Source organism: Alligator sinensis, unplaced genomic scaffold (assembly GCF_000455745.1).
Source record: "Alligator sinensis unplaced genomic scaffold, ASM45574v1 scaffold331_1, whole genome shotgun sequence".
NCBI lineage: Eukaryota > Metazoa > Chordata > Crocodylia > Alligatoridae > Alligator > Alligator sinensis.
The window spans coordinates 2,430,430-2,443,299 of NW_005842033.1; the positions used below are offsets into that span (position 1 = coordinate 2,430,430).

Below are 12,870 nucleotides of genomic sequence, written 5' to 3' on the forward strand. Positions count from 1 at the left end.
CATAGCATGAAATCCTGACCCTACTGAAATTAATGGCACAACCTCAGTGGGACTAGGATTTCATCCTCAAGGTCTGGAGACCTCTAGGTGTTGTGAAAGGTATCACCTAGTGATTTGAAAAGCAAAAAGTGGGAACTTGATTATATTGCTGGGGAACAGTATAAGAGTATTATTGCACGAGCACGCAGGCAGAAAATCAGAAAAGGCAACGCACAATTTGAGATGCAAGAGGCAAGTGATGTAAAAGACAATAAAAAGGGATTCTACAAGTATGTCAGAAAAAAGAGGAAGACAATAGGACGTGTAAGTACCTTACTGAATGTGGAAGGCAACCTAGATATGGATGATGCAGAGAAGGCTGAAATATTTAATGGTTTTTTTACTTCAGTCTTCACAAATAGGGACAACTATCAGATGAGTGAAATTGGCAGCAAAAATAGAGACAAGGAGCCTATATTAATGGCAGAACTGGTTAGGGATTACTTAGAGAAGCTAGATGCTTTCAAGTTAGCAGGGCCAGATGGGATGCACCCTAGGGTACTGAAGGAATTGGCTGAGGTAATTTCAGAGCTATTAGCTACCCTCTTTAAGAACTCAGAGATCAAATGAGGACCTAGATGACTGGAAAAAGGCAATTATAGTGTCATGTTTAAGAAAGAGAAGAAAGACAATCCAGGGAATGAAGGACCAGTCAGCCTGACCTCTATACCTGAAAAGATCATGGAGCAGGTCCTCCGAGAATCCATCATGAAGCACCTAGAGGAGAGCAAGATGATCAGGAGCAACCAGCATAGATTCACCAAAAGCAAGTCCTGACTGACCAGTCTGATTTCCTTTGATAAGGTGACAGGCTCTGTGGATGGTGGAGGAGCAATGGATGTGATATACCTATAGCAAGGTAGAAAGCTAAGTAAATACAGAGTAAATGAAAGTACTGTAAGGTGCATTCATGACTGGTTGGATCATCATGCCCAGCAGCTACCCATCAATGGATCAATGTCTAGTTGGGAGGAGGTATCAAGTGGGGCTCTCCAGGGGCCTGTCCTGACTCCAGTATTGTTAAGCATCTTTATTAATGATTTGAACAAATGGATGGAGCGCACACTTAGCAAATTTGTGGATGATATCAAGTTGCATGAATTTACAGACACTGTGGAGGGCAGGGCTAGAATCCAGAATAATCTGGATAAACTGGAAAAATGGTCCACAATCAATCAGATTATATTTAACAAGGGGAATGTGAATTTAAGCATTTGAGACAGAATAATTGTATGTACAAATAGAGACTGGGAAATGATTGGCTGGGCTGCGGTACCATAGAGAAGGACCTGAGGGTCACAGTGGACCATCAACTAAATATGAGATAACAGTGTGCTCTTATTGCAAAAAAAAAGCCAACAGCAAACTGGATTGTATTAACAGAAGTGTCTCTTGCAAATCAAGTGCTCAGTTCAGCATTGGTGAGGCCTCACCTGGATTACTGTGTTCAGTTTTGGACTCCACACTTCAAGGAAGGTGTGGACACATTGGAAGGTATCCAGCAGACAGTGACAAATTATTCTAGGGCATGAATTATGAAGAAAGGCTGAAAGACAGTTGTATAAGGATGGGTGGGTGAGCAGGGCATGAGCCCCAGGCAATGCATAAGGGAAAGGAGGTGCCAGAATGGAATGAGGCACCTTACCCTGCTCCCCTTTCTCTTGCACTTTCTAGCTGCTGTCCTGGCAGCAAGCAACAGAAGCCCAGGAGCATGTATCAGTGAGTGAAGTGCATTCTGGGAAACAGTTCTAGTGAATAGCGATGGGTGACAGCAACTGGAATTCACTGCTAGTGGGGTGAGATATTATCCCATATTTTTGCCACTAAAATGGTGGGGTTTTTTACCTCTTTACATGAATGTCTGTGTCAAAATGATGGGGTGACATCTCTCCTCAGCAGCAGCATAAAGTGCCACTGCCCACTACTGGAGCCTCTGGAGCCAGAGTCCTACAAAAAAGATACAGGGAGAGGGAGAAGGACAAACTGTCCCAGGTGTAGTCCTGGGCAGTTATATGTCTGCTGAAAGAACTAGAAGTATTTAGCCTGGAGAAGAAAAAACTGAGGGAAGATTTGACTACAGTCTTCAAATACATAAAGGACTCATATAAAGAGGATGGAGACAGACTTTTCTCTGTGGCCACAGGGGACAGGACTAGGAACAATGGCCTCAAACTGCAGCAGAAGAAATCTAGATGGGAGATTAGGAGGGTGGTCAAGCATTAGAACAGGCTACTTTGAGACCTTTTGGAATAGCCATCCCTGGAAATTTTCAAAAGCAGGTTGGAGAGATGCTTGACATGGATGGTTTTGTCAGGGGTGATCCTACTTTGAGCAGGGAGTTGGATTAGATGATCTTCTGAGATCCTTTCTAGCCTTACTTTTTTATGATCCTAAATCGTCATAGTCGTATTGACTTCAGTGGAGCTCTACCAGTTCATGTCAGCGGAGGATCTGCCTACATATTCTCACACTGGTGACAATCAAGAATAATTTCATTTAAGTCAATTTTGTTTTGCAGGAAAAAAGTAGAGATCAGAATCACACTTACCTTGTGTAAGTGGTAGGTATGGCAGATGAGATCTTGATGATTTCACAAAGTTTTAGAAAGCAATGCTAAAATGATCATTTCAGTGGACAAACTTGTCTTAAGCAATCATTCATTATATTGATATAGAATGGGTTCTTAACTCAATGAGCTTTTATTAAAGTTAATTAGAATTGGGCTCAGTGTGCATGTCTACATGTTCATTGATGCTGGTTTAAATTTACTGTGCAGTAAGCAGAAATAGGCCAATACATGTGCAGGTATTAAAGTGCATTAATGTTGTATGTGGACTGACTTGGGACTCAACTGAGTCCCATGTCAGTCCACACACACAGTGTTACTGTGCAGTGAGGCATCGATATGTGCATTATTGTACAGTAACTAATTGGGCATAATGCAGGTATCATTGCTTAATGCAGGTATAAAATTTACACTCAAGCCAGCATAAGTCACCGTATTTACTGAGCAGTAATTTTGGTTACTGCCCAGTAAATGCACACGTGTAGACATGCCCAATGGGTTTGATTCTTTTTACTTTGGAATAAATCAGCATTAACTCCTTAAAATCTATTTTTGGACCAGTTTTACTTTGATATGAGAGAAGAATTAATTCTGTATTTTTGACAATATTTTTGTGTGGTCTCTTAAACTGAAAGACAACCTAAAGTGTGTTCTCCTACACAGGATTCCCTCTACTTCTCAAACTCAGAATGCAAAATTATATCTAACATATGCAATGGAAGCTCTCAATCTACTGGTGATTGAGTAGCATTATGACACACGGTATAGTCCATTATCTACTGCCAAAAGTGATGTGTATGCTACTTGTCATAACCCTTTGGTTGAAGGCAAGTAGAAGTGAATGCTAAGAGGCCTGTAACTGTCTGAAAATGACTAGTACCTTGTACTCATAAGTTAACCACTGCAGGACATATACATCTTTTATTGTGGTTTTACTGTGGTCCAGGTAGTGACCCATTCCTCTGGAGTCCTTGAACTTCATATGAAGAAACATGGCTTTAAAATGGAGCCTGGCCAGTACATTTTTCTACAGTGCCCTTCCATATCAAAGTTGGAGTGGCATCCTTTCACACTCACATCTGCTCCTGAAGAGGAATTCTTCAGTGTGCATATCCGGGTTGTTGGTGATTGGACTGGAGCTCTGTTCAAGGCCTGTGGAGCAGAGGAAAAAGCCTTTAAGGAACCCTGGAAGCTACCAAGGTTTGAATATGTATATGCATGTTTTGTTGTTGCAGGATTAGACAAAATTCCTGAACCAATTCAATATGCCACCTTGCTAAAGAGCAACTTGGTAGACATAGAAATTAACTTAGATCTCTTAATTATCATTGAGAAGATGACTGATGACAAATAATCACTCAACAATCAGTTTCAGAATCAGTTTGTGAGTAAATATGGCCACATACCTGTATCTGTGCATTTGTGAACTGGATGAAAATGATATCAGCTCTTTATGTATGCTAGCTTCTTATCTATGTACTTGCATATATATCTTATAATGCCCCCCCATCAATATATCTGACTTCCCAATACAGACCCAGTTTGCTATTTCCAGCTTCCTTGCAGATCCTTCCTCTCCAGAGACCCTGATCTGCTCCCACCCCCTCCCAGTGATTTCCTTCCACATAGTGCCTGGCTTCAGGAACCTTTATCCCTCTATGACAGATGTGTATAGAGTACTGATAAAGACAGCAAGCCAGACTTTCATTTGATGTAAATCAGTATTGGTCCACTGAAGTAATGGGGCTATATTGACTTACACAAGCTAAGCATCTGCTCCTATGTTGTACGTGATGGATCAAAAGCATATTGATTTTTTTGCAACCCTGTTTGAGGTGCCAGGAAAAAAGGAAAGGCATGGGGCAGGGCAACCAGAATCCCAATGGATTTGAAAGGGCTCAGTAACAAAGTGGACTCCCTTTAGTAAATACCATTGGACAAGGGCGTTCTAATGAACTGGGGAATCAAAAAGAAGGAAACATGACTATGGTGGTATAACTTCACATGGCTAGATTGACGACAAAAGCTTAACTTACACACTGTATGGGAATCCAACTGCAACCAATGAAAGCAATCAGAGAAATAGAAGAATAAAAAATATATAGGGAAGGGATAGCATTGGACTGGTCCAAAGCTTACTGATGTCAAAGGAAAGATCCCCCATTTATTTTTCTGGGCTTTACATCATACCCTCATAGAAGAGACTAGTATGTTACTAGTCTCTTATTAAAGTCATCTTATTAAAATCAATTTTCAAAATTATTTAAGCATGTAGACCAGATTGTGAGCTGTTGTAAACTGACATGGGTCCTCAGACTTCGGTGGAACTTTGCTGATTTACAGTGGAAGAGGATCTATTTGGCTCCCTGCCATGCCTGGAAACTTTTAGTGCACCTAATGTCATCTTTCAACACACCCTGTAAAATTTCCCCCCTTAATATATTACAACATTTAAGAAAAGAATAAAACAAAAACAAAACTTTGTCATCTCTAGTACCTAAAAATAATAACTAAATGGGTGACTAACTATATCAAAAATAACCTGCAGTAAAAATGTTAGTTGAAACAGAAGCTATTTAATGACTTAACAGTGAAAAAAATCTCTAGAATACAAAGCTGATTCTAAATAAAAATGGTATTTATGATTTAATTAATAAAAAAAAGAAAACAAACATAATTATATGCAACAGAACTTGGCTACTTTCCAGGATCAGATATCCTGCTGCAAGGATGAGGTTTTGTGAATCAGTTCCCTGGGTCATATTGGGTATCTGCAGATGTGTAGGGAGGCTGTAATTATAGATTAATCAGGTCTGCTGGACAGTGTTAATTAGCATGCTCCAGCAGCCTCTGCATCTCGTGTATCAGCATCCCTACACTTCAAAATGGCAGCAGGGGCACTTTAACTAAAGCTCAATCGATGAGCTTTAATTAAAGCATTCCCCGCCACCATTTTGAAGCACAGGGACACTTATACACAAGACTCTGCAGGTACTTTAATTAGAGTGTGCTCTAATTCAAGTGCCCCCTCCCCACCCCGGAGCATGTGTAAAAACACCCATAGAGCTAAAGCTAACAGCTGTGTGGAACCACTGATGAGCTCCAAATGACTAGAGAAACACTGGCTTTTGAAGTAAAAACTAGCAATCTGCTGAGCAGCTCATCATGTGAATTAAGTGTGCTGGTAATCACTGGAATTCAAATGATCTGGCTTCTACCCTCATAATTGTAGAAGAGAATAGTAGCTGTGCTTTCTAGTTAGTTAACAGACAAAGGTAATAAATACAAACAATGGGTAATGCAGAAAAGGACCTGGGGGTTACACTGGACAATGAGCTGAATATGAGCCAACAGTGTGCCCTTGTTGTGAAGAAGGCTAATGGCATACTGGGCTGCATTAGTAGGAGTGTTGCCAGCAGGTTAAGGGAAGTGATTATTCTGCTGTATCCAGTGCTGGTGAGGCCACACCTGGAGTACTGTGTCCAGTTTTGGGGCTCCCACTACAGAAAGGATGTAGACAAATTGTAGAGTCCAGCAGAGGGCAATGAAAATGGTTACAGTACTGGGGCACATGACTTCTGTGGAGAGGCTGAGGGAACTGGGCTTATTTAGTCTAAAGAAAAGAAGATTGAGGGAGGATCTTAACTACCTGAGGAGGGTGGAGCTAGACAGTTCTCAATGCTGGCAGATGGCAGAACAAAGAGCAGTGGTCTCAAGCTGCAGCAAGGTACATTTAGATTAGATATTAGGAAAAACTCTCTCACTTGGGCCGCATCCAGAAGAGCCCAGAAGTGCAGCATGTAGCACTGCAGACCCATCTGCAGCACCACATACCACACATGCAGACATTCTCCATGCTGCTACCTTGCAGTGCGGGGACATTCTTTGACCCCTGGAGATCCCAGGGTCAAAAAAACCCACACCAAAAAACCCCCACCAAATTGGGCAATACACATGACAACAGCTGGCCAAAACCAAAGCCTGGCCTGCCAGAGCCACACTCTGGCTGCTGGCCAGGCTCCTAGCTTTAGGAGTGCCATGGCTGCAGCTCCCCAAGGACCCCAGTACCCCAGGTAAAGCTTCTGGGGCCAGCACAGTAGCTGGCCCCAGCTTCCCCTACCCCACCTGGGGTAATCTGCTGTATGCCAGAGGGTGTGTGGCATGGGCATTCCCTGGGGAGAAGTAGCAGTGACACAAGGTGTAGTGCTGCTACTTATCCCCAGGGAAACAAAGATCTGCACATGTCTAGATGCGGCCTAGAAGAGTAGTAAAACATGGGAACAGGTTACCCAAAGAGGTTGTGGCATCTCAAGCCTTGGAGGTTTTTACGACCTGGTTAGACAAAGCCCTGGCCTGGATGATAGAGTTGGGGCTGGTCCTGCTTTGAGCAGAGGGTTGGACTATATGACCACCTGAGGTCCCTTCCAGCCCTAATTTTCTATGATAGGAATTTAAGACTGAAAGGGGGCTCATATAATTGATTTCAGTCCCTTGCTATTGCAAGAAGCTGCATCATAAAATAATAAGACTATCGCAAAACCAGTTCAACCCCTGCTACTGCTTTGAGAAAGCTGCCTCAACCAACTCTGCTGATGCAGCAGTGTCCTTTATATCAGGCGTGGGCAATTATTTTGGGTGCAGGGCCACTTACCTAGTTTTGGCAAGCTGTTGAGGGCTGCATGGGTAGTCCCGCCCCTTGACAGGTGCCCCACCCCCAGTCACCATCTTGGGACCAATGTCCCTATGTCTTGTGTGTCCTGTAGCCCTTCTCTGGGCCCCACCAGCACTGGCCCCAGGACACTGGTGTGGGCCCCATACTCCCACTGGCTCCCATGCACGCTCACTCCCAGTGCCCCCCTCAGCCCTGCAGTATAGGCAGGGGGCAGTGCACAGCACCAACCCCGTGGGCACCAGCAGGGAATGAGCTGGTGCTGAGCACGGGGAAAGGAGGCCCCTCCCCCACCCCGTGGCCAGCACTCCTTGCTGCAGCTACTTGCAGCCTGTGCAGGGCTGTCCTGAACAGGCACAGGCAGCCCCACATGGGCTGCAAGCAGCTGCAGCATAGGGCACTAGCGGGGCTGCTTTTCCCCATACTCAGCACCAGCTTGTAACCCACTGCCACTGCCAGCCTGGGCCCCTCGCTGGCTCTGGGCTTGCCTGTTGGGGCTGCGTCACAGCGGGAGCAGCTGCTTGGCACAGAGGAAAGTGGCCCCCCCGCTTGCCCCACTAGGCAGAGTTTGCTGCTGCTGCCCACCCAGAGCTCACACCAGGGTAGGATGTGGTGTGGCTGCCACTGCTGCCTTTGTGCTGCACAGTATGGGAGCTCCAGGCGGGCAGCAGCAGCAAACACTGCCTGGCACAGCAAGTGGGGGAGCTGCTTTCCTCCACACCCAGCAGTTGCTGCCACTGTGCACAGCCCCGACAGGTGAGCTCAGAGCCAGCATGGGGCCCAGGCTGGCAGCAGTGGTGGGTTACAAGCTGGTGCTGAGCGTGGGGAAAAGCGACCCCTCCCCGTGGCCGGGACCCCATGCTGCAGTTCCTCGCAGCCCACATGGGGCTGCCCATGCCTGAGCATGTCCTGAGCAGGCATGGTCCTCTCCTGACCCACCCCCACTTCTTACCTGAATTTCCCTGTGTGGGGCTTCTGGCAGTGGGGGCGAGGCTGGATGCACCCTCCTGTTGCAGGAGCCCACCAGGGCTTCCTCTGGGTCCTACTGCCCCTGGCTCCTGTCATCTTTGACAGGAACCAAGGACAGATAAATATTTATTTTCTAATTTTTTTTAGGGGCCCTGCGGGCCAGATAGAATGGCCTAGTGGCCCGTGGGCCATATTTTGCCCACCCCTGCTTTATATCAATTAATGTTACATTTCCTGAAATGGTGCAGAAAACCTCCAAAGTCTCATAAAACAAAACAAAACAAAAATGCTGATTATTTCTCCCAAATGAAATTGCCTAGGTCACTCACCAATGTAGGAATTGCATATTGTACTTCTCTAACAAGCAGTGGATCACTAGGAATCTTGCATAAATGGATCACAAATCTAGACATTGAAAAATGCAGTCATAAAAATCCCACCCCTCTAATTGTCCTTAACTTATTTCATTGTATCAAAAATTAGACAAGAAATATTACCTACCCTACTGTGCAACCCAATATTGGTTGTACATCTCAGGTGACCTTTTGCCACTCCCTGTTTCTATGAGTCTTTACATAAGTATAAGGCAAAGACTACTGAGGTGTGAAACATTTGGATTCGTGGCAGCTGCTTGTGTTTCCCTTAATAGTTTACCAGAAGAACTGATTTTGTGACTCACCAGGCATAATATGCAGTTCCTATAGGATCTGTAAAAGCAATATATTCAAAGGCCTTCAGTCTGTCTTAAGTAACCTTTGTTTAATTCTATTTTCAAAGTAAAAATCCCCAGTTTCAAAGACTGATAATACTGAATTTTTAAAGCAACATATAGGGATTGCTCTATCAGCTTTGATTACTAATAATGGGAATCATGCTACTAAATCCTTATTGACCTATTTAAAAGTTTATGCATAAGTATTCCCCAAATACTTCACATAAAGAGCTGTTCTTAACCTTTCTAGATTCAAAGCACCCCTTGTTAGACTCAAGGTAGCCCTCAGAAAATGCCAGCTCTTCACTTTCATTTGGGTTTTTTTGTGGAAAGAATATAATAGAGCAATTTTTCTGTGTCAAAGAACTGAGACCACAGGAAGTCCAAATGTATTTAACACTACGAATTCCTATTTGAAATCCCTGGGTTAATCTTGTGCATCATGTTTCCACACCTAACAATGCTAACATTGTGTGGCACCATACATCACCCTTGAAAGGATTAGGGCTGTGCGAAATTTTGCCAGCTGTTTCGTTTCAACGCTGTTTCAACTCGTTTCAAACTCGAGACAGCGAAATCAAAATGAAACAGAGAGCTTCGAAACAGCCTCGAATGAAACGAGGCAAGTTGAAATGGTTCGAAATTTTCAAAACGTTTCAAGTTTTGAAGCTCGAGCTGGGGTTGCCTACAGGGAAACAGGAACTAAAGTAAGGAGAGGAAGGGGGAAGAGCAGGGAAGGAGTGCTCTCATTATTGACTGTGTAGCTTGCCAGTGACTGTCATCCTTCCCTGAGGTCTCTTCCAATCCCAGTGGTCTGGGGCAAGGATGGAAAAACTGCTTAAAAGGCAGCACTGTTTGAACTGCCCTGCTTTCTGCCTTGGTATCAGTTACTGAGCTGTGTGTTCCAGTTTTGCCTGTCAGCAGCTAGAGGTGCAGGGTCCCAGAACCCAGACTCCTCCTGCACCCATCTCCTCAACAGCTGGCAAGCTTTGTGGCCTCAGCATGGGCTAGCAACCCTGCAGCTTTCACCCTGATACGCCTTAACACACACACAGTATCACCCATGTCATGAGTTTTGCTTGTCCACAGCTTGAGGTGCTGTTTTCCCAAAACCCCTGCACCTATCTCCTTGAAACTTGGCAGGATTTGTGGCCTCAGCAGAGGCTACCACCCCTGCAGTTTTGACCCTGCTGTAGCTTCACATATAGATGTGACATGAGTTTTGCTTTCAATAATTTGAGGTGCAGTTTCCCTAAAGCCCCTGCACCTATCTCCTTGAAACTTGGCAGAATTCATGCTGTCAGAAGGGGCTACCATTTCTGCAAGTTTCATCCAAATCAGGCTAGAAATTATGAAGTTATAGGCTGTTTCTAGCTTTCCCATTATAGCCTATGGGACGAAATGACAGAACAGCAGTTTCAAATCGAAACGAAATGCTGTTCCGTCAAAATATCGAAATGCAAATCGAAATGGAATGGTGCCATTTCGCACAGCCCTAGAAAGGATCTCAAAGCACCCTGGAGTGCTACAACACTCTGACTGAAAATTACTGATGCAGAGAGTCCTGCAGAAAGGCAAAGTCCAAGGTCTACACCCTGGGCAGCAGTGGTAGGAGCAGAGGTGGGCCAGCAGCCACAGTTGTGGTGGCTGGGCAGGTAGCATCAATAGTTGCTGTTCTTGCACCCCTCCTAAGTAGGTTTCTGGGGCTGGTTCCTCAGTCACCCACTATTCATTATGGTATTGGTCTTAAGTCTTGCATTGTCATACAAGTGCAGGGTATTCCTATGCTATCTACACAGCTGATGACAAGTCTCATATTATGCGCCTTTTACACCCTAAATTCACATTGACTTCAATAGGAGTTTTGAGTGCCCAGGAAATGCAGGCTTAGGTACAACATGAGCTACCTAAGCATGATCAAAGCAGCCATAGACAGAAAAAATAGATGTGTCTATAGCTATATGTTTGTACTTGAAGCCAAACATTCAAAAACTGTTAGTGCATGCTTAGCTGCTGTTTAATATGCAATTTCACATGCCTATCATTGGAAATCTTTGAAAAAATGGCAAACCAAAAGTTAAGGGTAACTGAAAAAGGGAAATATTAACTCATGCTGCAGGACATAAGCAAACCAACAATAAAACATGAAAAATAATAGATTTTTAGGTGATGAATATTTTTGCAGTTGTGTGCACTACTACACATTAATTATTCCTTCCTGTCTTGTTAACTTTTATATATTTATATATAACTTATATATAACGAATATAACTATATTTAACTTTTCCCACATCTGACTATTTACTTGCAGTATTTAAACTTCACTTTTAATATGGTTCAAACAAGTGTCAGATTGCAAAACAATAATCCAGGAAAAGTGATAAGCCCCACCACTTGAGTTATTTGGGGCCAAACTGGAGACAGAGACACATATGCACCTTTCCCCACCAGCTCCACTTCCTGCAGAGAGCCAGTGGCAATCGCAGCAGCAGCAGCCATGCTACACCATGGCCCTGCCAGACCCCAGGCACATGCAGCCCCTGTTCACTCAACAAAGACCCCTTTCCTCCCACCCCAGATTCCCTGGCCAGGCTGTAAAATACCCTGGTGCCAGGCTGCTGACCAGTGAGGATGCAGCGCTTGGGTCAGTGCAGCCCAGGGGGCAAGGCTGGCCCACTGCTTGGGCAGAGCAGCAGCGCTCTACCTTAACACGGGATGGGATATAGTACAGATGTTCAAAAATGCTCTAACCTAAACTGCTTTAGTCTGATACCACATCCATTGAGGGTTAACTTAGAGCATGATCTGCTATTTTTGGTGTTCTCTGAGCCATGAATGTCTGTTCAGTTATGACTTTAGAACACTCTCTGCATGCTTAACACATGATAAGTATAGATTCATAAATTTATAGAAGTTAGGGGCTAGACCCCCAGGTCTCTTTCAGTTGTGATGCTGGCTAGCGTAGCACCACTGGGCCTGTAAGTATTTTGTGGATCATTTCTCTCCAGATGGAGCACTTTACATTTCTCAGTGTTAAACATCATCAGGTTTAGATCCACCCACTTTACAAGCCTGTCCAGGCCAGTAACTTCTGTACAGACCTTTAACATTCTAGTTTCCTAAAGGAATGGAATAGAGGATTGTTAATACTTCATTTTCAAGATCTAATTTCTATTGAAATCCTGTTCTATTCTAGAAATTGTATTGAATCCTCTTTGAAAAATGCTGATTATAGAAGTTGGCATATGTGAACACATTTTCTTCCTTCAAATCCCGCTTTTAGCTCACATACAAAGTTAGTTTTTCCAGATCTATATCTCTGAAATACTTGCTTCTCTGAAAGAGTTCAGAAATGCATATGATCTCTCTTTCTTTAATATGTATAAAGAACTTTTAAAAAAGATTAAAATAATCTGCTCCTTCTTGCTTTGATTTATACAATGCAGAAAATAAAGCTCTAAAAGCAGGATGCTTTTCAGTAAATCATAATTAAATATGCAAATGCCTCTGCTAAATTTGGACATGCAATTATATGACTCATCACATTTCAGAAAGCCTGAAAATTGCAATTGCATGCTTAAATAGATGGCCAGGCCCCTAACCCACATGGGCGCTCTTGTTCTTTCATTTCACAAAAAATGGTTTATTTGCTTTTAAATTTAACCCCCTGAACATTAAATCTATTTGTGAAGGTAATTTATGTGCCAGTTTAGTCATGCCATTTTTACATATGCATCAGAGGCATAGCTTTTGAAAATGTAGCCCAACACATACCTCATTTTAAGTCATGTTAATATGGTGCTGACTTTTTGAACAAATTTTATTTTATTTCTCCAGACTGGCTGTGGATGGACCATATGGAGCTGCAACTACAGATATTTTTCACTATAAAGTCAGCATGTGTATTGCAGCAGG

At 43.5% G+C, this 12,870-nt stretch overlaps 1 protein-coding gene across 1 annotated transcript in view; it reads left to right on the forward strand.

Moving 5' to 3' along the window:
- Positions 1-12,870, forward strand: part of NOX3 (NADPH oxidase 3) — a 57,362-nt gene that overhangs the window by 25,990 nt on the left and 18,502 nt on the right. The window contains exons 9-10 of the mRNA XM_006022381.2: positions 3,552-3,805; positions 12,793-12,867. Of these exons, the coding sequence (XP_006022443.1) occupies positions 3,552-3,805; positions 12,793-12,867 (329 nt within the window). The remainder of the gene's footprint in view (positions 1-3,551; positions 3,806-12,792; positions 12,868-12,870) is intronic.